The sequence below is a fragment of the Rhipicephalus sanguineus genome, chromosome 7, assembly GCF_013339695.2.
Source record: "Rhipicephalus sanguineus isolate Rsan-2018 chromosome 7, BIME_Rsan_1.4, whole genome shotgun sequence".
Classification (NCBI taxonomy): domain Eukaryota; kingdom Metazoa; phylum Arthropoda; class Arachnida; order Ixodida; family Ixodidae; genus Rhipicephalus; species Rhipicephalus sanguineus.
In genome coordinates this window covers 144,669,688-144,694,513 of record NC_051182.1, presented here as the reverse complement: position 1 = coordinate 144,694,513, position 24,826 = coordinate 144,669,688, and the positions used below count along the sequence as shown (strand labels likewise).

General features: G+C 46.2%; 1 protein-coding gene across 2 annotated transcripts in view; it reads left to right on the top strand.

Moving 5' to 3' along the window:
• Window positions 1-24,826, top strand: part of LOC119400158 (uncharacterized) — a 68,771-nt gene that overhangs the window by 39,320 nt on the left and 4,625 nt on the right. For both annotated transcript variants that reach the window (XM_037667142.2, XM_049417989.1), the window contains exons 2-9: window positions 10,716-10,854; window positions 15,675-15,839; window positions 16,554-16,798; window positions 18,746-18,849; window positions 19,791-19,899; window positions 20,688-20,855; window positions 21,913-22,035; window positions 22,817-23,221. In XM_037667142.2, coding sequence (XP_037523070.1) covers window positions 10,737-10,854; window positions 15,675-15,839; window positions 16,554-16,798; window positions 18,746-18,849; window positions 19,791-19,899; window positions 20,688-20,855; window positions 21,913-22,035; window positions 22,817-23,221 — 1,437 coding nt within the window. In that variant the 5' untranslated portion in view covers window positions 10,716-10,736. The remainder of the gene's footprint in view (window positions 1-10,715; window positions 10,855-15,674; window positions 15,840-16,553; window positions 16,799-18,745; window positions 18,850-19,790; window positions 19,900-20,687; window positions 20,856-21,912; window positions 22,036-22,816; window positions 23,222-24,826) is intronic.

Genomic DNA, 24,826 nt, shown 5'->3' with positions numbered 1-24,826 from the left:
GCAGGAAACTTGGCATGCCTGCAAGCTTTCACATCGGCAGTTGCCGATCCCGGAGGCAGTGCAGAAGCACGTAAGGTGGAAGAAGCTTTTGGTGGGGATCAATATGATCGAGTAAGAAGAAAATGAAGGGGTTTGAATACAGTTCAACAAGGCTTGTTGCTGTGCTAGTTGGTTCCTTTCTCGAGCAAAATCAGTATGCCACTAAGAGGACAATGGCGAAGTGTTTGTCGTTTCGTGTCTTCACTTAGTTCCCGTCCTTTTAACGCCGTGTCCATTTTCCTCGAGTGAAGGCGACGGCTTTCACCTTCGAGTCGTCTTAGGCGAACGCATAAGGGACAGTGTGAATTTCCTGTCGCTAGGCTACGAAAGACAGGGGGGTGAGAATGGTGAAAGGAAATACAGTGATGTTAAACCACAGTAGTTAGACGGAGCGACGAAATTAAAAATTTCGCAGGTATAAAATTACATACCCGACAAATATATGCAAGGTCTGCCACACTGAGGTCGCCACATTAACTCATATGCTCTGGGACTGTTACGAAAACCCGGAAGGTGCTAACTCCGGAATCCTGCCGCCGCGGTGGGCCGCTGCCTTGCGCAGCCCCAGCCTCGGCGACCAACTCTGCGCTGTCCAGCAGGCCCGCGAGGCGGCTGTGAGGCAAGGCCTCGACTAGAGTTACTGTACATGCTACCTTTAGGTAGCAGAGTTGCGCATCTGTTTTCCAACGCCGCTAGCAACCATGCATTGCGGAGAAGCTGACGCTCGGGCCAATTTTTGTATTTCTCGACGCCGCCGCTGCAGCTCACTCAATTAACACTAGTCATCGACAGCCAATGTTTATCGCCGGCCTTCGACACGCCAGACATGTTTATCGGCGACGCGGTAGGCATGTCGCCTGCAAAAATGGAGTGCGACTTCACCCCATAGCTGTGGTTGCTAGCCGGACCTATGCGCTACTTTGCTACCGAAAGGTAGCACATACAGTGACTCTAGCCTCGACGTCCCCACGTGGGAGACCTAAGGCCCGGTCGGTGAAAGCTCTGCAGGACTATCAATACAGTTGTTACCAACCAAATAAAATGGAATCGACTCGCACAAGACAGGGCGAATTGGAGATCAGCCGCCGTGGTGATATAGTGGTTATGGTGCTCGACTGCTTCCTCGACCCGAATTCGTCGACCCGAAGGTCGAGGAATCGAACCGGCCGGCCGCGACGGCTGCATTTCGACGGGATGCGAAAATGCTAGAAGCCCGTGCGCTTAGAGATTTAGATGCACGTTAAAGAACACCACTATATGTCGTCCCTCATAATTATGCGGCGGTTTTGGGGGGTTAACAACCCCAACAATAATCGCCTTCTCATTCTCGGTGGCCACCTCAACCGCACCGCGTGGAAAGGAACCTCTGAGCGCGTAACATTGGCCGTTTGGAACTAAACCACGCCTCCGGCCAGTACAGTTGCGAAATGCCCACCACGCCATATGATTAATCATTTTGCGAAGTAGCGGAGTATGCCCACTGCGCGTCTGCAAGGCATAACACGCACCTATGCAGCTGAACACTTTGTTGATGCTGCTGCCGATGACGATTTATGCCCGAGCGCTTTGTAAAGAGCGGCCCTTTAAACCGCCGACTAGTCGCGCAATTCCACATGGTGTGACGGCCGATACTGTTCTATACGCTTCTGTCCCGCATGAGGCCTGTATCGTTTTTTTTTTCTTTTTTTTCGAAGCAGTTCCAAACACTGTCGTGGCTCTGTGATTGAACACCTGAATGCCGCGCAGAAGGCCTGGGTTCGGTTCCGGCTCGGGCCCACGATTTTTATTATTTGCATCAAACGCGATTTTTCGTTCAGAACCAAACGAAGCTCAAACCGACAAAGGAGGAATGCAATTGATTGGGAACATCAGCGTCGCGTGAGAGCGTCTGCTGCTCTCGCCTGTGTTCTGTACACTAGCGTTACCTAAAGAGACTGCCAGTTTTTCTCTACTGCTCTAGCACAAAATCCGCGGTGGCAATCATCCAGCATTTCTTCTATATAGACCACCCGCGACAGAACAATGAATCGTGCATCAAGGAGCGTGAGACTGTGACCACCTACGTGACCACCTCTAGTTACAGTAACGCCCGCCAACCAGTCGGCAATCGGTTGTTACTTCGAAAGAGGCGTCGGTTTCTCGCGAGCTTGGGCGATCGCGCCGCTTCATACATCAACGCGCGCTTCTTAGAAATGCATGGCGCTGGCTGCCGCCGACCGAGCCTAGTTGTCCTCACTGGCCGGCTGCCCGCAAACTTTCTGCCAAGAATCATGACGCGTGCACGCTACGTCGCGCCCTCTTGACCGCACAAACACGAAACGAGCTACCTGAACGCGCATTTGTATTACTTCAACCATTTCTTCTTAATTTTTCCTTTATTGTGATGCCCATTAAGTGTAGCTCGGCCAGCTCGCAGTTTGAATGACAGAGACGACAGGAAGCCAAGTTGTTCGGGTATTTTTGGCTTGAAAAGAAAAAAGGCGACGGGTATACGTTTAAAAGGATGCCATTTAAAAAGGACACAAATAGATGCGAAAAGAACGACACGTCCATGTTATGTACTACATGCTCTCTTTTCTTTCTTTCTTTTTTTATTCTCGCTTTTATGCGCTCAACTCTGAAGTGTGACGGTGTCTGTCGCAAAATTCATATTCCGCAATAACAATCATCAACCTCACTTTCGCACTGTCGCCGTCATCTTTCTCGCGAATTATCGTTTTTAACGAAATAAGGAAAGATGACCCCATTGTAAGAACAAAAAGTTACATAGTATAGTAATTGTTCGGGTTTTACGTCCCAAAAAAAAAAACCACGATATGACTATGGGAGACGCCGTAGTGGAGGGTTCCGGAAATTATGACGACCTGGGGTTCTTTAACCTGCACCTAGGTCTAAAGCGCACGGACCTCATAGCATTTCGCCTCCATCGAGATACGACCGCCGCGGCCGGGATTCGATCCCGCGACCTTCGGGTCAACAGTCGAGCATCATAACTGTATGGCTCCTTGTTTTCGTAGTTTATTTTTCTTAGGGTGTTTTTCGGATTTTATTTTTTTTGTTGAGAATTCGGCGTTTATCGAAGCTTATTTCTCGTAAATTCGTAATTCTCCGAAATTCGGAGTTTATTTTGCATTATTCTCAATATTACAATACCTTTAAATGAAATTATATCTGAACACGAAAACATCGCAACACATGAATCGTATTTTATATTTTCCTTGAAGGTTTGAAGGCACGAACACATATACAGATAAGCACAAATACTTGAATACAAACACCTACGTTTGTGCGTATCACAATCTTAAAGGTTCTTGTAACAGACGCAAGCATACTTTACGGGGTCCGTGTATTCAATGTCGTCTGGCACGCCCCAGTGCCGTTAAAATCAGAGTTTATCGGATAAATCCGAATTCTCAAAAACTTTACCGGTGACTGTTTATCGGATTTTTTCGGATTAATCCGAAAACACGGAGCCCTAATCATAACCAATAGTCCGTCGCGGCGGGTGGGAAAGAACAAAAAGCTAATCTATGGTTCAGTTTAATTTCTTACGTGTTCCCTAAAGCCAAGCAAATCAGACGTGAAAGCTTTGCACTCAAATTTCTCATCATATTCGTGTTATCATGGTGATTGCGGTTCCATCTAATAAAAGAATTCATTCAACCAACGCAGATTCATGTAACGTCGAGTCGTTCATACCCAGACATAACATTTGTATATTGTTAGCTTTAATGCGAAAGCATTATGTGCACCATGATGTGGAAAATCCAGCCGTGTTGGCGTTAACATTCGATGGCCAGAATACTCACGTGGCCAAGCGACGACACCAAGTGGATCTTGGCGCCCAAATCGAATACTGAGTTCACCCGGTTCGAGAACATGGACAAGCGATCACGTCAAGTGGCAAAGTCGCATGACCAAGCAGGAACCTTCAGCAAGAATGTCACATGACCTCATGTGATAAGGCCACGCGACTCGGACAATATAGGAGGTATTCATTGGGTTCGGTGATATAGGATATGACAGTGCCGTACCTAAGGGGGGGGGGGGGTTGAGGCGGTTCTGACACCCCCCGAAATTTTTTCGTGCTTTAACTTTTCGGGTGATACTAAAATACCAGCCCGCCTTCACAGCGATCACTAGTTCCAAATGTAGCCGTTCTACACACAAACACCCCCCGAAAAAAATTCCTGGGTACGGCCCTGGGATATGACCAGACACTTCGCATTCAGTGCACGTCAGGAGACCCAAGGGCCTCGGCAGCTTTAAGATTTTGAACTATTTATCACTCCATACGTATATATTCGCATCCTTTTCACGTCCGTACACCGTTTCTTCTTCCTGAAGAAGAAGGCAAAATAACTGCCTAAACACTTGCGACACCACAGTCATCTATCGCATTTCCTATCCCGTTCCGCACCTCACTCTTGTCTTGAAACGTCAGAAGCGAGGACAGATGAAAAAGGCGCGTACAGAACAGATCAATAATGCAACAGGGTTTCTTTTCCAGCAACCGCGGAAAAGTGACAGTACACAGTTCAAGGTTCCTATCTGCGCCGTCACGCCAACTGTCGTGTCGTATATACACATATACCTTCGTTTCGACTCGGACCATTCATCATATACACATACTATAACCACATCCGCCACTGAATGCGCACGCTTTCTATACCATACGTAAGCGCCATGCATCATCCCGCGATGGTAACAGCCAACACCGAGAAGGCGATCCTCCCGCCACCGGACGGCCTCGACTGTCAACTGTTGTGAATCGCCGAGATGTATGTGCGGTGCGCGCTACCAACAACAAACGAATCGATCTTCGAACACAAACCGCAGTGCGTCGCCAAGATTAAGGCATTTTCTTCCTCTATTTTACTTTGCGACGTCTAACTTTTACTCACTAAGCAAGACGCGAAAGCATGTTTTCAAGAAGATCAATGGTTTCACGATGTTCGCGCAAGAAAAGGGGTCGGTGACAACGGGATCTCGCTGTTTCGGTGTTGGTTTTCGTTAGTTTCGCGTGTTTGATGGAACACCTAGTCAAGTCGTACGTTCGTCTCGATAGCGCAGCCGCACGTGCTGCGAGTATACACGAGGTGTGCGTTGGCTTCGAGACGTGAAAACAGGACGTGCACCGGCAACCATAGAGTTTCACAATGGCACAATAGAGAGAAAGCTGGCGCTGGTGTCTATGGAAGTTGCAAGGCATGGCTCTTCAGCCAGCATGGAAATGGTGGACAGTACATGGGATTTGTCTAAACTTCCTTCTTTCAGTTCCGTTTGGCTCCGTGTAGCCTGCAGCCGCTTTGTCGCATGACAAAGTTCAGCAAAAGCCCAGCAGTCCCGCTTCAATTCAAATCAGCTCACGAGGTTCACAACTGACCATTTTGCTATCTGAAACAAACTCCAAAACACAACAATAAATAAAGCCACAAGTGCGCTCAAAGCCGCCAGCACATAGGCAAATCCATGGGCTGCTCATCACTCCCATGATGACTGAACGATCGCAGCGCCACACAGTTCCCTCTAGTCAATATTGTAGGAAACTAGATGCCGGCAAGGAATCCGTTGTTGTGAGGATCGCGCGCATGCACGTGGAGTGCGGTGCGCTTGTGCGAATAGAGGAGGGATTTAGTGTCAGCCTCCCCACCACCATCAGCACCATCAACACCATCCTACCACCACCATTCCTTCTTTGCAGCCGGGCCACAACGCAAGAATGCAGCAATCAGGCTTAACACGATCAGGCTTAACACGATAAATACGAATTCGGCCACATTCGATAGCGGCTTAACTTCCAACAACAAACATAGACTATGAGGAGCAAACGTTGAATGCTTTCGAAAGGAACCACACAGCAGGCGTCGAGAGAAACTCACACAGTTATAATCCTTGATTGCCTATACTTCATGCTGAGTGTACATGTTTTATGCGAAAGTCGTGTCCTACTTCATGTGTTCGTTTGTTTGTTTGTTTTCTGTCAATTTTAGCACAGAAAAAAAATATTATGATTACCCAGGATATGCTTCGGAAAACCGTAGTTCATTTTTCGTAGAATGTTCTGCATTAAAAGATGGCGGGAACGGCTTCACAAGACACACTCAATTGGCCAGACGCCCGCCGAGGCAAACGCGACTCCAATTCAATTTTCTCGCACTGTCTTGATCCTTTTTATTGTTTTTGTTATACTTTACTTCGCGATAAAGTCGAGAATACGTAATAGGATCACGGGCGCGTATATATATAAAGACGGATATGTATACGCAGATGTCCCAGATAAGCTCTACGCCGCACACATTAAAAGTAAAACACTCGACATGTCAAGGCCGATCTTCTCGGACAGGGCGAGTCGAGTTGCGAACGGAGATCACGTACGCGAGGGCGCAGTTACCGCTGCTGTGTACCGAGCCAACTCCACGTGGTTTTACGAGAAAATGCGAGAACGGGAGAAGGTACACGCACGTAGCAGCTTGTAGCAGCCAGGCAGACATACTGGCTGGCGGAGATCCCGTAACGGAAGAAAAAACTCACAGGGTCCCTTATGCGTTTGCCTAAGCTGACTCGAAAGCGGAAGCCATCTTCTTTTTCTTCTAAGTCGATTGCATTGATCCCCCCCCCCCTGCGAAAGATTTCTGCGCCTAACGTGGTTTTGCATGGCCTCCAGGATCGTAGGCATTGCAAGCTTTTTGCACCGTACCTGGTTTCGCACTGCCTCCTGGATCGGCGCACCTTTGACCAAGCGGCGATGTCATGCGATGACATCGTCATGTGACGTCATGTTATTTGACGCCATAATCACGTCAAGATGACATGATTGGTGATACATGACGTCATGATGACGTTATCGATTGAGGATTTCTTGCATCACTCGTGTTGCCGCCGACGGTCAATTTTGCCATTTCATGGGGCATCTAAGGCTCTCCCCTTTAAAAAGTTCAGAGCCCTAGCTTAGACAACTGTGAAGATTGAAGCCAGCGAAGCTGTGGCTACGGTGGGCCTTGTTTAGCGAATATTGCTATAGTGAAATTATATATTATCATTACTAACTATACTGAGCGAATAAAAAAACATACACTCAAAGATCCCTATGTTTCTCCTGCGCAAGCCGCACATTATCTCGTCAACGAAGGTCTCAAAATGAAATCCTGTAGTGGGTAAGAAAGCACGTTCATTTCGAACAAAAATGGCATTGCATTCGTTTCTTATGCAAGCGGTCTTGTCCTTAAGGCAAAACTGTTCACGTCATTCTGCCGTGTCGGCGAAATCATACACCTTAATGTTTACTTTTGCGCTATGTCCATTTTTTTCGTCGCAAGAACGCTGCATTAGTCGAGTTAATCGGTTCGCCGGGAAATTGTTGTTCTACGCGTCATTTGTCCACGAACACGACCCGCCGGAAACTAGCCATATACAGATTCGTTGTCAGGGGCGGCGCCAACGGGGTTCATTAGGGAGGGGAAGGAGGGGGAGCCCTCCTCCCCCCCCAAAAAAATATTTTCACCTGCCCCACCCCCTTTGGTCCCCTAAGAGCTAACGTAGTCAAAACAGAACGTGTAAGTTGCCCTCCTATATGAATAATAATAATAATGTCTGGGGTTTAACGTCCCAAAACCACGATCTGATTATGAGAGACGCCGTAGTGGAGGGCTCCAGAAATTTCGACCACCTGAGGTTCTTTAACGTGCACCTAAATCTAATTACAAGGGCCTCCAACATTTTGGCCTCCATCAAAAATGCAGCAGCCGCAGCCGGGATTCGATCCCGCGACCTTCGGGTCAGCAGACGAGCGCCATAACCACTAGACCACTGTGGCGGGGCTCCTACATGAAGGAATTCACTTGTCGTGGGTGCCCCCTCAGTAAAAAAATCCTGGCGCCGCTCCTGTTCGTTGTAAAACGAAAAAAAAAAAACAGGACGAAATGAAAAAGGCGAGCGAATTTCATCTCGAACTAAGCGAGCACAGAATGGGAGAGAGTGAGGTTATACAGCAAGGCATGTATGGCTGGAATTATCGAACGTTGCGGAGACTGTTAAGAGCTGTATTGCTCGTACGATGTGTCTGACCTTGACAAGACGACCCCTCGTAGAAGAGGGGGCCTTTTTTTTATGCCATGTATAATTTTCTTTTTCCTGTCGGTGCTTCTGCCTTCCGGAAAGCACGGAAAGTTTGCAAGCGCTTAGGAGACAAGCCAACGCGCACTATATATACAGAAGCTTCCGTGAGCTGCCGCATCTTTCTAACTAGTACAAAGAACGTAAAAACATAACAATACAGTTGACGGTTTGACACAGACGATAGACAATTAAAGACAATACAGGGACAGAAACGGACGGAAAGGTGCTATACACAGACGGACACAGAAAAACGAGTATGGATCATGGACAAGTTCAGGCAGAAAGATGGACAGAAAAATACGCTAAAACAGGAAGGCATGCAGATGGACAAACACGGCCATATACAGGAAGGTAGACACAGACAGACACATAGACAGACTGGACAATATAGATGACAGACAGGACTAGGCGGTACATGACAGGTAGACAGGCAGGACAAGACAGGACAAGACAGACAGGACAAGACAAGGCAAGATAGACAAGAAAAGACGAACCAGGACAGACAGACAGGACAGGGCAAGGCAGACAGGATATATACTGGAGGAGAACTTCTTTGCCTAGTTGGTATTGCTTACTGTATACTGCCGCAGTATATTACGCAGTATATGCGGCAGTATATTACATACTGCCGCCCACATGTCGTCCTGTTCGTATCTCTCTTCTGCGTATGTTGTTTTCTAGCGGCAATGTCATACAGCAGACAGGATAGATAGATAGATAGATAGATAGATAGATAGATAGATAGATAGATAGATAGATAGATAGATAGATAGATAGATAGATAGATAGATAGATAGATAGATAGATAGATAGATAGATAGATAGATAGATAGATAGATAGATAGATAGATAGATAGATAGATAGATAGATAGATAGATAGATAGATAGATAGATAGATAGATAGATAGATAGATAGTAGATAGATAGATAGATAGATAGATAATAGCTAGATAGAATATGATAGATAGATAGATAGATAGATAGATAGATATATAGATAGACAGACAGACAGAAGCAGACAGACAGACAGACAGACAGACAGACGACAGACAGACAGACAGACAGACAGACAGACAGACAGACAGACAGATAGATAGATAGACGATAGATAGATAGATAGATAGATAGATAGATAGATAGATAGATAGATAGATAGATAGATAGATAGATAGATAGATAGATAGATAGATAGATAGATAGATAGATAGATAGATATCGACAAATTGACGGACACATGTAGACAAATCAGACAGACGAACGCTTACATTCACGGCCATACTGTGCATTCACGATCCTCGTAGGATATAATCCAAGGAAGTCGTCCCAACGACGGCCATCAATTTTGCGTCCGCAAGCACTCCGCGATATATACGTGATCAGCTTGGGTCACTGCATCATGTGCAGGTGCTGCGCGGTCCCGCGCTGCATTTTGTATGTTACTACGTCTCGTATAACGTTGCGTGATGCGGATTATGGGATTATATAGACGTCACCTTCAGGCGGCCTCCGCACGCGGAGCTTGCCAGGAGGTCAACTTGTAATAGACACCGGGATGCCGACCAAATTGTAAGACTTAAAATCGTCATCAAGGTGAAATGCAATTCACAAGCTTCTTTCTGTTCTAATCTTTTTCAATCGTCTTTTTTAGCTTCATGGACCGCAGGTGGCGTTATATACTGTCTCAGAAACACTTTAAATCTATCGGGAAGGGAACAAGATACAAGTGTAATAACTCTAAGGCTAATCGAGCGAGATTAGAAGCACATACCAAAAGCGGAAAAAAGTGACTTTTGTTTTGTTTTGTTTGTTTGTTTTTCGATCCGGACAGAGCAAGTTTTGGAATACACCAGAATGTGCTTCGAGTTCCGCATTCGGCCCCCTGCATCATTAAAGCTTCTTGCACCTAACCTCTCTTGAAAACCCGAGTACTACTAGGATTTTCAAGAGAGGTTTCATTGTCGGCTTGATATAACTGTGGTTATATCAAGCCGACAATTGTCTTATTCTTTCCGGTTCATTCATGCACCTGGTTGCATTTTACCAGCTCTTGCGTAAATGCACCAGCTAACACAAACAGCCGGATTTCTTACACAAACAAGCATGACTTTTTTTTCGGATGCATACACAACGTTTGGTCGTAGTTATTTCCCAGACGCGTAGCTTAATTTGCTCACTTAAGAGCATACTGAACAATTCTCTGTTTCCTAAAACCATTACTCAATTGTATTGTATTGTACTCTATTGCATTGCATTGCGTTCAAGGACGAAATCTGATTGTATTAAACGCCGTTCCTTCGGCAATCACGTAAATTATGTTAAATTACTTCGACCACATCGGTGAATCTTGTCGAGAACATAGCACTAAAAAAAGTTGCGCGCACCCCTACCTGTTTCCACAAAGACAGCTTAATACTAAGCATGAACTAAAAGCCCGGAAGCTTTTAATCTCGTAAAGAAAAATATTTAAATACTGCAAACAGTAACTAATACGTCCACAAAAAAACTGTACTCTAGGTGTCCTCAAACGCTTCTCTTCTTTTTTTTCCTTTTCCTGCAGCGGGCGTGCCAAGGAACAAAGATGGCGGCGGAGTTTTCCCTCATCGCCACACTGATGCTCGTGGCGCTGGCGTCGTGGCCTGAGCTGTGCCAATCGAAACCGACGCACAGTCGCGGTCGCAGTTCGAACGCCAACGCTGGTAAGAAAATAAACGTATACATAGCGTCAGCGTCTAACGTATTACGTTTGCAAAATTCTTGCTCCCAGGGCAAATATAGTGCATGATATTCTGTCATGTCAATAAAATATATCTGGAAGGCAATCAAGAGTCAATAAAAAAGAACGTATATTAGTCTAAGTATTTTTGTAAGGTTTATTGACGGTCCATGGCCTCCAAGATTAGCCGGCGGCGCGCGCGCCGCCGGCTAATCTCGGAGGCCATGGACGGTCAGTCATTTGAACCCCGTATTCTGCGTGGAACAGAAAAACACATGAGCAAGAGATAAAGAGAAAATACCCCAGCCACATTTGAGATCAGCACAATGTGCAGTTAAAGATAGTTATCCGTAACCGCACCGGTATCAATCACTGTTTCACATTAGATTTGATCAACATGACGATCTGTGAGCTGTAGTTAGAAAATGTAAGGTTTCGCGCACACATTGAACATTTAGTGTGCTACAAAAACGCGTACATCTTCATTAGCTACAAACATCCGCATCTGTGTACCTCATCAGCATTGAATGTTCGTGGCACCGGGATCGAATCCCTGCATCGCAAAGAATTGCCCACTTGGTTTGTCTGATGAAAAGGCAGAACCCGTCGTACTAGCCGAGCAAGGGGCTCTTAATGAAGTAAAAATGTTGCAATAAATGGCAACCTATAGGCAGTAAGACGAAAACAACACTATACAAAACTTAGCATTAGAAGTTTATACAACCATTTGCACATTAAAAATTCTCCAATGAAAGACGCCTCATAACATAAGGCTAGCTAGTAAAGGTGAAAAAAATGAGTGCATTTATTCGCTAGCAAACTGAGTGGAACTCTGTCGAGCTGAAAGGAACACCTGCAACGACACAAGTACCTCCCTCCGGCCAAAATTATACCGCTAAGAAAACGTGGACACCGGCATATCAGCTTTCGGGCCCTATATTATAAGTATGGCTTGTCGAGTAATGCTTCATCGAAGGATATTGAAAGATGTCCTGAAATGGACCGTCGCGGTACTTCGTTTCCGTTCTTCCATTTAGTTTAGTACACAGTGTGTCATAACGCTCCTACCTATTTTTTTTTTCGTATATAAACACACGAAAGTATAAAGAACGAGTGACCTTCCAGGAGTGCGAAAAATGCATCTAAATTCCCCCCTATCTCCGGTGATTCACTGCGCTAGCGCATTACCACTTCTAGCTGTATACAGTTGTACCACTTTTAGCCGCGCGTCGTTGTACCGCTTTTACTCGTATACCATTATACCACTTTTAGCCTGGTACACATAAGCCTGCTTCAAGGTACGCTGGGAACATTTAAGTGCACGAAGACGCTTCGCCAATTCCTTCGAGGACGACGTATTGAACACGCCAACGGCGCTCACAAACAAGGTCGAAATAAATCAACGTGACAGCCGTGTAACTAGGCACCCGGCAGATAGCGAGTTTCTAACTTTATCCCCGCATTTCGAAACAGTTATCGAGTCTTCGAAACCTATATATATCAATTCGAAAAAGGGGTACCAGCGAAAACACTGAAAACACGTACACAAGAAGAAGGCGTTACACACGGACGAACGCTGGTGCACACTAGCGCTAATGCACACTATATATATCCTAAGAATTCAACGAAAAAGCGAACATCTTCGCTACTCCTTCGACGACCCTCGTCGACCTCTGACAATCGTGCTTGGAAAGTCAAGATTGCCATAGCAACGGCACACAGAGCCGCCGGCTTCAAACATGCTTCACACATTTCGACATAACGGCACCAAATTGTCATATATCTTAAGAACTAAGTCTCCCGTAAATCATGTGACGACCTTTGCAGACCTCCAGCCGATACGGTCAGCAAGTCACGACTGCGTGCAGCCAACGGTTTCGCCGTGTTCAGGCGGTTTGAAACGTGCTTTGTAGTGCATGTCGACATACGTAATCCCTTGTTATCGATATCTAACTGTGTTGCGGAGAGTACGAGCCATAAGTTCCGCAAAATTCCGAGACCTCGACCTTTGACAATCGCGCATGCATTCGTGCATGCATGCATGCATGCATGTACCCGAAAGTCACATTCGAGACGACTTCAACAACGGAATACTAATTTTTCCGGCGGTACGATTTCCCGGAAACGGTTTGGTTTTCAGTGTAGTCACACGGTAATGCGTTCACTTATTCACGGCTTGCAACCCTATAATGATGTGAAGGCCCCTATATGGCGTAAGATTCATGCGTCGGAGCGTTCGCCTATATAATCGTCGGGGCTAATTCGGCAAAAAGAAAGAGAGAGAGAAAGATTTCGCAGTTAGAGGTACTCGCATTACCGGTATACCGTGCCTGATGTGACGGACGGCCACAAATAATGTATAAAGAAAGAAATAAAGAAAGAAAGAAAGAAAGAAAGAAAGAAAGAAAGAAAGAAAGAAAGAAAGAAAGAAAGAAAGAAAGAAAGAAAGAAAGAAAGAAAGAAAGAAAGAAAGAAAGAAAGAAAGAAAGAAAGAAAGAAAGAAAGAAAGAAAGAAAGAAAGACGAACGCGAAACATGTTTTGCTGATACATAATAGATACATTGTGATTCACAGCGCATGCTCCGCCGACAGCGCGTGAAACAAGAACGTGAGCGTACAACGCGATCGTTTTTAAAAAAAGGGGGAAGAAACGAAGTAGTGCATACGTCCGTGAAAATATGGTATTCGCCTCGGTACACCAGCCGCGTACAACCTGACCCTCGATCTTTAACTGACATCCGATGACTGCGGCGCAACCTTGTTTCCAGCAAAAGCTCTGTACAGGCTAAAATTTTCACGCTCATTACGTGCGCGTTTCGCCGGAACGTCGAGCGCCCATTCCCACCATGTCGCGCCCGACATTTTCCTTTAATGCCGTCTTAATGGCCATCGCGAAGTGTGGAATCAATCTTCTTGCTTAAGACATTTTTTTTTCTAAGGTACAAGCTTTCTGCAAGTTACTCAACAGCACCCCCCCCCCCCCCGACCTCCTATCAGCACACACACTGCATGTAGTAGACACTGCATACATACATCCGGGTTTGCTTCCAAGAGCAACGCCATCCTTTACGCGGCTGTTCAGGCAAAGTGATACAAAGTGACAGGTACAGCGCACTAATAAAGCGTCTCCGCTGCCCAAGTCTTTTTAAAAGAGGTTAACCCTACGAATAGCGGCCCAGCGGGGTTCCAAGATGACGCAATCTCGAAGAGAAATGGCTTTTAATTCGTGCCCCTCGGCTTCCGTGTGTTCGACTGCTTAAGACTCGCCAGGCTTCAGCGAAGGCCGTGCAGGGTGCGCAGCGATAAATGGAATGCAGCGTGTGAAATTTTTCGGCTGGAGCAACTTGTGTTAAGGTCCAGGATACATCATATGTACGTGACGTGCATTATCAAGGTTAACTTGGGAGACGACTTCTAGCCGTCTTTTAGACGAAAGTGTAGAGGCGTTATGAAACAAGGACTATGGAGGCTCGGCAGCACGTAAATTCGTGTCCCTGTATATATTTAGTCGTGGCTAACTTAGAATATTATATTGGGCTACTGCAAGATACCTTTCACGTATTTTTAAACAAAAAAACTGTGGCAGAGCTTGAAAGCAAATCGCAGAAGGCACAAGAACACGTTTTTTTTTTTTTTTTTTTTTTTCAGTGTCAGCTTTGCCGTGGTTAACTTAGAAGCCTGTCGAAGTCAGCTTCCAGCTGTTAGACGAGGAAGTGGCAAGGTTATACGAAGCCATGACAAAGCAGATACATGAATGCACAGAAACACTCGGGTGTATGTGTCTTGACTGTCCTGATTAGGTTATACATGTATGTGTTTCTAGCCGTCTTCAGGACGTGAAATGCTACTGCAAGGAAAACGGAGAAATAAAGACAGGAGCACACGGGAACATCGACATGTTCCTGATTTTCTTTGACAATGACTATCTACAAATTTTCTGAAAATTAGCTTCGGTGACAGCTTCTCAAGAAATGTGGTTGGTATTTCTAAGAAACTGACCAAAGAGATAAAATAATACACAACAATGCTTGCGTGTCCCTCTAACTCACTTATTCACATTCAAATTCCTTTATTTCAGCATTCATCTTCAAAACGAATGCTAGGACAGGATGAAAAAGTCGCTATTATAACGGCTTGACAAAGACCCCTGCCCCTACAGAATTTGGCAGCAGACAGACAACTGTTTTCACACATGAGTACATAAAAAGAAACTGCAGTGCATTGATATAGAAATTATGTTTTGAAATACATTACAAATAGAACACTGACATGCGTTTTACGAATATGCAGCATTACGAACATTTCTTGTCCTTTAACATACACACCGAGACACACTTCTTATTTCTTGCGAACAGTACACAACTTTTTAGAGCAGAATAGCAATCATACGCAACATGGTGAAATCATACAGACTTCCAGACACATAAGAATACGTAAAACGACTTCCACACACAACCAAAACTGGTCTTCTATGGCTAGAAACGTGTCAACGATAGATTACAGGATGGCCTCTAGCCGTCTTTTAGACAAAACGTGGTTAGCGCTCTCACCGGAGTGGCATCAGTGTTCTTAGGGCAGACGTTCGAATTCTCACCATGACCACTATTTTTGTTTGTTTGTTCTAGCAAAGATGACGTGATTTGTGTGTCGCTCTTCTGCCACGGCTTTCTGGTGGCGGAGTAGTGGCCCAATGAGCCAAGTCATAGTCTCGCACTAATAATAAACTATTCCCAAAGAGACATACCGTGTACGACTGATAGACACTAAGATTCGCCTTGTCTTGTTCGTCTTTCCCGATGCCAGGTCAATGCGACAAGAAGCTACTGCCCAAGCGTAGCGTGGTGTGCTACGTACGGCCAGACGACCCCCACTTCGACCTCTCCAAGCTGAACCCTTGCCTCTGCACGCACGTCGTCTACGGAACGCTACAGATCAAGGGAGACCTCTCGCTGGGACCCTTCCTCTACGGTGAGCTGCTTGCCTCCTTAGTGTCTTTAATCCAGGGTTTGGCGGAATCCCGTCCTGGTGGGGAGGAGGCATTGACTTCATTATGAACAAGGCTCCCGTGCGGGAGCCGGAACGTTTTGTTTGTTTTAAAGTGTTTTTGTTGCGGTTGGCGTTTATGCCTTTTTAAAATGAGACAGTAGGCAAGTTTATCCACCGATACATGCAGTATTACTCCAGGAATCTAAACTAGAATAAACTGTGGGTTCTAGCGGTAAAAGATTGGCTACAGGAAGGGGAACTGATGCTCAGTATACCACGTTTCTTAATCATTTCTTGTGCTCCCCCCGACAGTTCCTCCTTAGGGAGAAGCCGCCATAAATTTCTTGGAGACCATGTTCTTCCCAGGCTGTCCCCTTTCTTAGCGGAATACGTTGTAGAGGGAGCAAAGAAACTTGGTTTCAAAACCAATGTTCGTGTAGGCGTGCGCAGGATTCCACATTAGAGGGGGAAGGGGGGAAGGGGGGCGCTGGTTAATATTGGCCAACGTTGGCTACCCACCGTTGCAGCATTCTCAATCCATAATGATTCACTTGAGTAGTCTACCAGATATTGCGTTGCTGTGGTAGTTCATTTTCGTACAGTAATTTTGGAATAGCTGATCCTACAATCTTTCGTTTCATATTTAAAAGCTGCGGTTGCCTTATAACGCGTGGCCCATGTCACCAATCCTCGCAGGTAACCTGACGGCTCTGAGCTCGATGCGCCGCCGTAACCGACGGCTGGTGCCCATGGTCGAGCTTCGGGGTCTGGACCACGTGGAGCAGGTGCCCACCGAGGAGCAGTTGGTGCACCTGGCGCAGCAGGTCTCCCGCAAGGTGGCGCCGACCGGACCGCGCGGTCTGGACGTCGACTACCAGCTGCACGGCGTCGACTACCAGGTGGCCATGGAACAGAGGCCCGTGCTGGGACAGTTCTTGCACGTGAGTCGCGCATCGCACATACACCCATCATATTAAGAAGAACGCGCTGCTAGGCTAGTTCATGCATGGCCGTAAATAAGACGATACTTGCGTGGACGATACAGCCAGTACAGCAGGCCCGTGGCCAGGGGGGGGGGGAGGCAGCCCCCCCCCTCCCCGAAATTTTGATGAGACATGGTTTTTTATCGAAAACAAATCATGAAAATAGGCGTTTTTCTCAAATTGTCAAGGCTTTCAGCAAGTGCCCCCCCACCCCGAAAAAATTCCTGGCTACGGGCCTGCAGTACAGTAACACATAGTAGCAATACACGCACGCTGAATGCCTCGGTTTACCTCGGTTTAGCGCAATTCAATCCAACAAAATCTTCGCTTTAACGCAGCGCTTTAGACTCCTCGGCGCACACTGATAGAGCGTAATGATAAAGAGTGCAAAGGCAGCGTTTGTTGGTTGAGTGTCCACCGCGGTGGCGTAGCGGTGACAGTGCTCGGCTGCTGACCCGCAGGTCGCGGGTTCGATCCCTGCCCCGGCGGTCGCACTTCGAAGGAGGCGAAATGCTAGAGGCCCGTGTACAGTGCGACGTCAGTGCACGTTAAAGAACACCATATGGTCGAAATTTCCGGAGCCCTCCACTGCGGCGTGTCACATAATCACATCCTGGTTTTGGCACGTAGAACCCTAGATAGTATTACAGTTGGTTGAGCGAGATCCTGATAAAAACAGCTAAACGACGGGACTAGTGGGGCAAGACATCCGCTATCAACTGCTTGTGTTGTCCTCCATTTCGCTGGTCTTGTTGCTACGCCGTTTTTCTTGAATAGAACATAATTAATGCGTTGAAAACCTAAACGCAATGACAAAGAAATAAACTCAACAATTTTCGAGATTAAACACTGTTTTGGAGACGCACTACGGACAAATGTAAAATATGTATGCGTGGGAATACATTTCGTTGTTCCTCAAGTAACAAACGCCGTCAATCAGATTACCTTTCTTCGTTTAAATGAAGGAACATAAGACACGCTCTCTAATCGTCTTGCTGTGTGTCATAAGTGCGATAAATACTGAACAGGGGCAGTTGGGCGAGTCGGTGCATATTCATAGTTAAAGAAAGCACGACAAAAACAACAGCACAGAGGAACGAAGGGGACAGGACGACGCGGTACCATTCTGTCCCCTTCATACCTCTGTGTAGTTTTTCTTTTTCGCGCTTTCCGGCAACTATGAATAAGTGAGATAAAGGTTGGCTTCGGCAAACGGTTCTTGAGCTTGAATAAACATAGTGTCGTTCGTGCGAACGCCTCCGGCGTATTCGATTCAACAAAATTCTTGATTTAACGAACTTATCATCGGGTCGGTAGAGAGACCCTCGACTGTACACGTTAAATCTATAGCGGACGAGGACAGTAAGAAATATGCAAGCCGGGCAGCACTGTGTGTTGTGTCATAGCACAACATTAGGAGAAAGAGCAAAAAAAAAAAAAACAACAAGCTTTTTTTTTTAATTTCTCTTTATGTTGTGCTATAACGAAGCATAAGCAGCAATGGCCGTTTATAAAGTAAAGAACATACGAATAAATCAACTCCCACTTGGCACCTTATGTCAGGAAGCGTGCGTTTACATCGAACTCGTATTGCGCTTGGTGACATCCAGCAGCCCACTCTTTGTCGCAGCGCGACCTTCCGATGGCCAAACAACCCCCACACCACCGTGTTCACAACAACATGCCGTAAAAACCCGCGTACAGCCTACCCCTAGCGACACGTATGGTGTACAACAGGATTTGGTCACTGGCTCGCGCAACGGTTTGGCGTGAATTCAAGTCCCTTCGCGGCTGTCCTGTCCTCACCTAAAGCGCAGCGCCAGCTATGTATATACACATTACGGCTGTTGTGTGTGTGTCTGGTCATATAATATTGGCTGCGATTGTTGCCCTCTCTGTGCGCAGCACTTCCGGCAAGAGACACCAATCCAGCACCCGGTCGTGACGGTGACCGTGGCCAAGGAGCCGCACCTCGTGAACCACGCCTACGACTTCAGGACGCTGGTCAAGTATGTCTCCTTCTGGCGTCACGGTCACATTTCCTTTCATTTGTACAGCAAAGTCACATGAAGGAGGAAAAAAATGACATTAGGTGTGCTAAGCACATTGCTGTGTGTTTATCGACCTTATTAAAAAGATAAAATAAGAACACTCAGCACAAATGGATGAGGAAAAGACGTTTCGGCTCTTGTGACGGTAGCCTTGTTCACAACCTTGACTTGTGTAACCTTATTGACCTTGTGCATGAACTTTAAAGCGAGTGCATATTGGTAGTTTCTCCTTGTTTGATACAATCTGTTATGTTTGTTTTAATTTCGAAACACTTCTTGGCGAACCAGAAGTATTTTGGTATCTATCTATCTATCTATCTATCTATCTATCTATCTATCTATCTATCTATCTATCTATCTATCTATCTATCTATCTATCTATCTATCTATATCTATCTATCTATCTATCTATCTATCTATCTAATCTATCTATCTATCTATCTGTATTATGTATGTATGTATGTATGTATGTATGTATGTATGTCGAACAGATAGATAGATAGATAGATATATAGATAGATAGATAGATAGATAGATAGATAGATAGATAGATAGATAGATAGATAGATAGATAGATAGATAGATAGATAGATAGATAGATAGATAGATAGATAGATAGATAGATAGATAGATAGATAGATAGATAGATAGATAGATAGATAGATAGATAGATAGATAAAATTCTCATCCATCTCTCTGTAGCACGAAGTTACAAAGTAAATGCATACTGGTTTCTCAGAAAGCTTTCTAGCAAAACTCTTTGTTGTTCATTCATTCATTCATTCATTCATTCATTCATTCATTCATTCATTCATTCATCCATATAATTGTCTACTAGTAACGGTTTCTGCAGTTCGGTTTTTGAGCAACCACGACACGGCCGTTTTCTTGACGCGCAGGAACGCCGACTACGTGAACGTTCCGGCCTTCATGTTCCACGACGGGCAGCCCGAGTACGCCTCGCATCCCGCACCACTGCACGGAGACCGGGGAGCCATGGACAACACGGTGCGCATAGGCCTTTGTTGTACCAGAAAATGCGTGGCTGTTGTATCTGGTTGCTGTACTGCCAAGCCTGTGTAACGCCTGTGCGTTCTCCGCATCCTTATATTTATCATTGAACCAGTTCGACTGCCTCTGTAGATTCAATGTCAAGTAGGCCCTTTGGAATGTTCTCTTTTGCTGTTTTCCTTTTTTCTTTCGCGGATTACGTAGTCCCAATATCTGTTCGTGGTTGCCCGTACGTACGCACGCGCAGTCAAAACATAAAGAATATAACCAGCCCTGCGCGTTATTAAACGACGTGGCGTCATCGAGAAATGCGAAAAACATCTCTTAGTGACGCACGATTTTGCAACACGGTCATCGCCGTCTACAGATGATGTCATGTCTCGTGCTGCCCAACAGAAGTTATACAGGGATGCGTAGTTCAATGAAAAAGGCTCCGTCAAAGGTGGCTTCTCCGCAGTAAGCATAACTACGTGGCGAAGCCAGCATCTGCCAAATTCTTTTCGCTACGACTGAAAATCCATAACCTGCTCGTACTAGAGGAGTTATTTGCGTGCGTCCGAGACCGACTATTTCGAGCGCGGCAACAGCAAAGTAGTTTACGTATAACCGGCCGTGGTGGCTTAGTGAATATGGCCTCGCAATGCCAAGCACGAGGTCGCCGGTTCGGTGACGACTTCTCGTAACTACAGTAGATAACGACAGGAGCTCCATGTTCCCACCAAGCGTCTGCCTTTCTGCGATATGCGTGTAATGCGCGAGGTACACGATGTTTCGGTGGTCTGCAGGACTCCCTGGTGAACCTGGTGCTGGCTATGGGCGTGCCCCGCCAGAAGGTCGTGGTGGGAGTTCCCATGTTCGGCATGACCTACAGGCTGGCCGACCCAAACATCGCGGCCATCGGGGCTCCGCTGTACCACGGACACGACGACTCTTACCAGTTCAACCACCCGCAGGTAAGTACACGATAAAAACTTAAAGTTCGGACGGGTATACGTCATAGGATACAGAACGGGAACAAACAGTGCCAAAGGCGGGACCCGGTCGTGTTTGTTCCCGTCCTAATGATGTGCCTACCAGGATACAGGCTCCAGGATACAGGGCTGCCAGGATACAGAGCAATGCACTGCTACAGGATGCAGAGCTCGTTTGCGATGACGAATACATCCTTGCGTTCCTCTAAATGCAAAATTCTCCACCTTCTGACAAATTAATGAAGAGGTATACACTCCTTGAGCCTTATCATGCAGTCACTTCGCGAGTCATTGGACAAGATTGCGAAGCATGCAGCGGCGAGATTTCGTGCCATTGTCGTGGGCGTACATCCCGTCGTAAGTGTTCGGACGATTATCCCAAGGGTTTATCTCGAAACGTATTAACGGACGTCACATGAATACGTCAGTATACCTCTGTACGTTTATCCCAAGGCAACTGAACATACGTGAGCAATCAAATTCGTTTTCTTTTTTCTTTCACGTAATATCTATATCTGAAATGTATTACCTGGTACGATGTAGGCCGTTGCAATTGTCAGAATTTCTGAGAACATTAGAATACCTTACTTATTTTATGATTAACATAATTATAATCACACTAAGTTGCATTTTCTTAATGATCTTGTATACTGTGAGGTTTAAGCTACGATTCAATGTGCGTACGAGTTTTACTGCTGTCTGCTCCTGTCAGGGCCCAAGAGAGCTGCAGTAAGTGTAAATCAAAAAATTATATTGACGCCGTCGGACAGCGTTCTTCAGTCAATATTTGTTTTATTCGTCCTGCTTGGAGCGAGACAATATAGACAACTTATAGATGCTTATATCCGTTACGCAATTTTCCGAGTAATGCAGTTCTAAGTTCATTTCTGCTGCAGAGTCAACCACCTACTCCTCCTTCGTGACGTGCACTCCCCCGGTCATTCTAGAGCAGCCGAACACTTAGTTGTAGACGTACAATGCTTCTCCATCAATCTTGTCCTGCGTTTCATTGTTACTATTTGCCCACCCGTGCATGCAGTTCTGTGCCCTGCAACACAACCTGAAGTTCAGCGTTGAGCGCGACGCCGACCTGACGGCTCCCTACGCGGTGAGCGGAGACGCCTTCATGGGATTCGAGGACGAACTCAGCTTGAGGCTCAAGGTAAGTGAATCTGCAGTGACGACGGCTGTGCATTTGACCATATATAGTAATTCGTTAACTACTCCGTTACCTAAACTACACCGCGAGTTTCGATTTCCCGCGACATTCATGCTATGGCGAAATGCAACAATTGGCTCTGCACTTGCTTGTATACAATGCCCGCAAATGACGAGGAGCACTTCAAGTCCCATTTTAAAAGGACACTAAACGAAACATTTTTTTTTCATATTAATAAATTAATTTTTCACAATGCCAGTTAAATGACCGCGCTTGCCGCGAGAAAACGATTGGTAAGCGAGAAAAAACGCGAAAGAAATATGCGGGTGGCGACGCCACCTTGAAATTCCCCACACCAAACGCAATGACGTCATAGGTTTTGACGGCGTCTAGTAGGGCCTATACGTACTTTGTATTCGGTAAAAATGAAGTACACTGTCTTCCGAGAGAGACATAAACTTAGCATATCAAGTTTCAGGAAATTTCGTTGAGCCAGTGTCGCCAAAAATACGAAAAAATACAATTTGAAATCCATGGCGTCAGGCACGGAGATGTCGCCGCTAAAACTTAAAACGAAACTTTGACCTTCATTTTCTTCTCTATTAATAAACCAATGCTGATGAAGTCAACGACATCAGAGGTCTCAGAGTACAATGTATAAATGTAAGCCGATGCATTGTTTCACTTTAATGCCCCTTTAACAACAAGCTCGACTGTACACCTTCCTCGGCGACCCGACCTCTTACTACGCGATTCCCTAACCCATTTTCTCTCTCGATCCCAGGGCAAGTACATTCAGGTGCAGGACCTGGGCGGCGCGTACGCGTACGCCGTCAACGACGACGACACCCGCGCCGTGTGCGGACAGGGACACTTCCCGCTGCTGCACAGCCTGCACGAGGGCATCACGGGTGTGGTGCACGGCGCCAGAGGGCGGATCGAGTACGTGCCCACAAACACCGAGACGCGCATCGTGCGCATCGTCGACCAGCAGGGCCACAACCTGCACGTCGAGGGCCTCAACTCGTACAGCGTCGCCGGCTTCACGTGCACCCGCGGCGGCTCGTACCGGCACCCGCAGGACTGCTCCAAGTTCTTCCGCTGCGTGAAGTACGACCAGCGAAAGCACGAGTACACCGTGTTCATCTTCGACTGCCCGCCGGGACTGGTGTTCGACGAGAAGATCGAGGTGCGTATTTTTTGTGTTGCGCATGGGTAGACAGTAAACCACTTTACACCCTTAAAGGAGCTTTACCGTCTATAACTAACATCCTTACAGCCTAGAAAAAAAAAGGCGCTTTCACGAATCAAAACAACCTTTATGGGGCGTTGCCTACGCTCACAGAAAAGATCGAGTAAAAAGGGCGTCTTTTTGTCCCACAAAAATAATCGTCATTTATTTTGCCTTCCTTTCCTTGCGTTATCTCCGCGCGCCCGGCACTTTCTGGTCACGGACGGCATGTGCGCTATCAGCGTGACATAGCATTCTTGGTAGGAAAGTGGCCAGCGCCGAGTTTTCAAGAAAGAAAACGCAAGTAAGCCAGATGACGATTATTGTTGTGGGACAAAGAGAGGCCCTTTTCATTCGATCTTTTCTGTGAGTGTATCGTCTGAATATCGTTATCAATGAACAGGAAAATAAAGGCTACCAGCCAGGGAAAATTGTATTATACACCTGTTGCGTACTGCACGTGCCACGTCATTCGCAGCGAACGTAATTAGGTGTTAATGCCGTTTTTGGTGCTGCTACACGGGCACAGCGAATGATATCCACAGCTATAATGGCATTCGCCCGTTGAATGCCTTTTCCTAATTCATGCAAGCGCGACGTGTGTAATCTCGACGACAGGAGCTCAACGAAAAATTGCAAAATAGGTAATACAACGAAATGTAATCAAAGTTCTGTGCACACAAGCACAGCGTAGTAAAATACCAAGAGGATAGAGCACTTGCGCTGAACATACGCCGACCATCTGGTGTATATAGCCATAGTACCTTGAGTCGCTGTTCAGTGCCGGTGGGGATATTCCTGTTCTGCGTAATCAAACAAAAACATTCACAGAATGTGCATAAATTTATGGTGGAGTTATAGATATCCCTAAAACAGGCAGATCTGTTATTCTAAACCCGCCTAATATTCAACGCTATTTTAATTAGCCACTTCCAATAATTAGCTGGCACTACTGTCGTATGGGCCATAGGTGTTTTGAAAACTCATATCACGCTTAGCTCCTAAAGGGTGTTTTAGGTAGAACGTTAACCGTTTCGGAAACGAAAAGCCTATTTTGGGATGCGAAACTACCTTACACCCCCACTGTTGCAAAGTCTGGTTGGGCAAAAGAGTGCATGTTTTGGTTGCTTGAAATCGCTTTATGGGTGCAGAGTGGTTTACAGTGATTTGCTTTTTATATCGAAGCTGTTCACATCTAGCCCAGGTGTTCCCAGGTGGGGGATATTGACGAGCTCGCTTCCCTATGCAGACAAAATGGACAAAAAATAAAGACGGCGCAGCTGGCGGAGCGCGTTCACGCAGACAAAATGGAGACGGCGCAACTGGCGGAGCAGACCAAAAGAAAAGAATACGTCGAGACGGCGCAGCGCGTTCACGCCGCAGAAAAAAAAAACTTAAAAAAAAAAACGGAGAGGCGTCGACAGCAGCAACGCGAATAAAGACAGCGAAAAAGCGGGGACGTGTAACAGCGTAGCATGTGGCGAAGGACCGCGAGTCAGAAGAAGGTCATTGTCGGCAGACGCCCATGTCGTCCTACAGCACAAACGCGAGTACAGCTTCGCT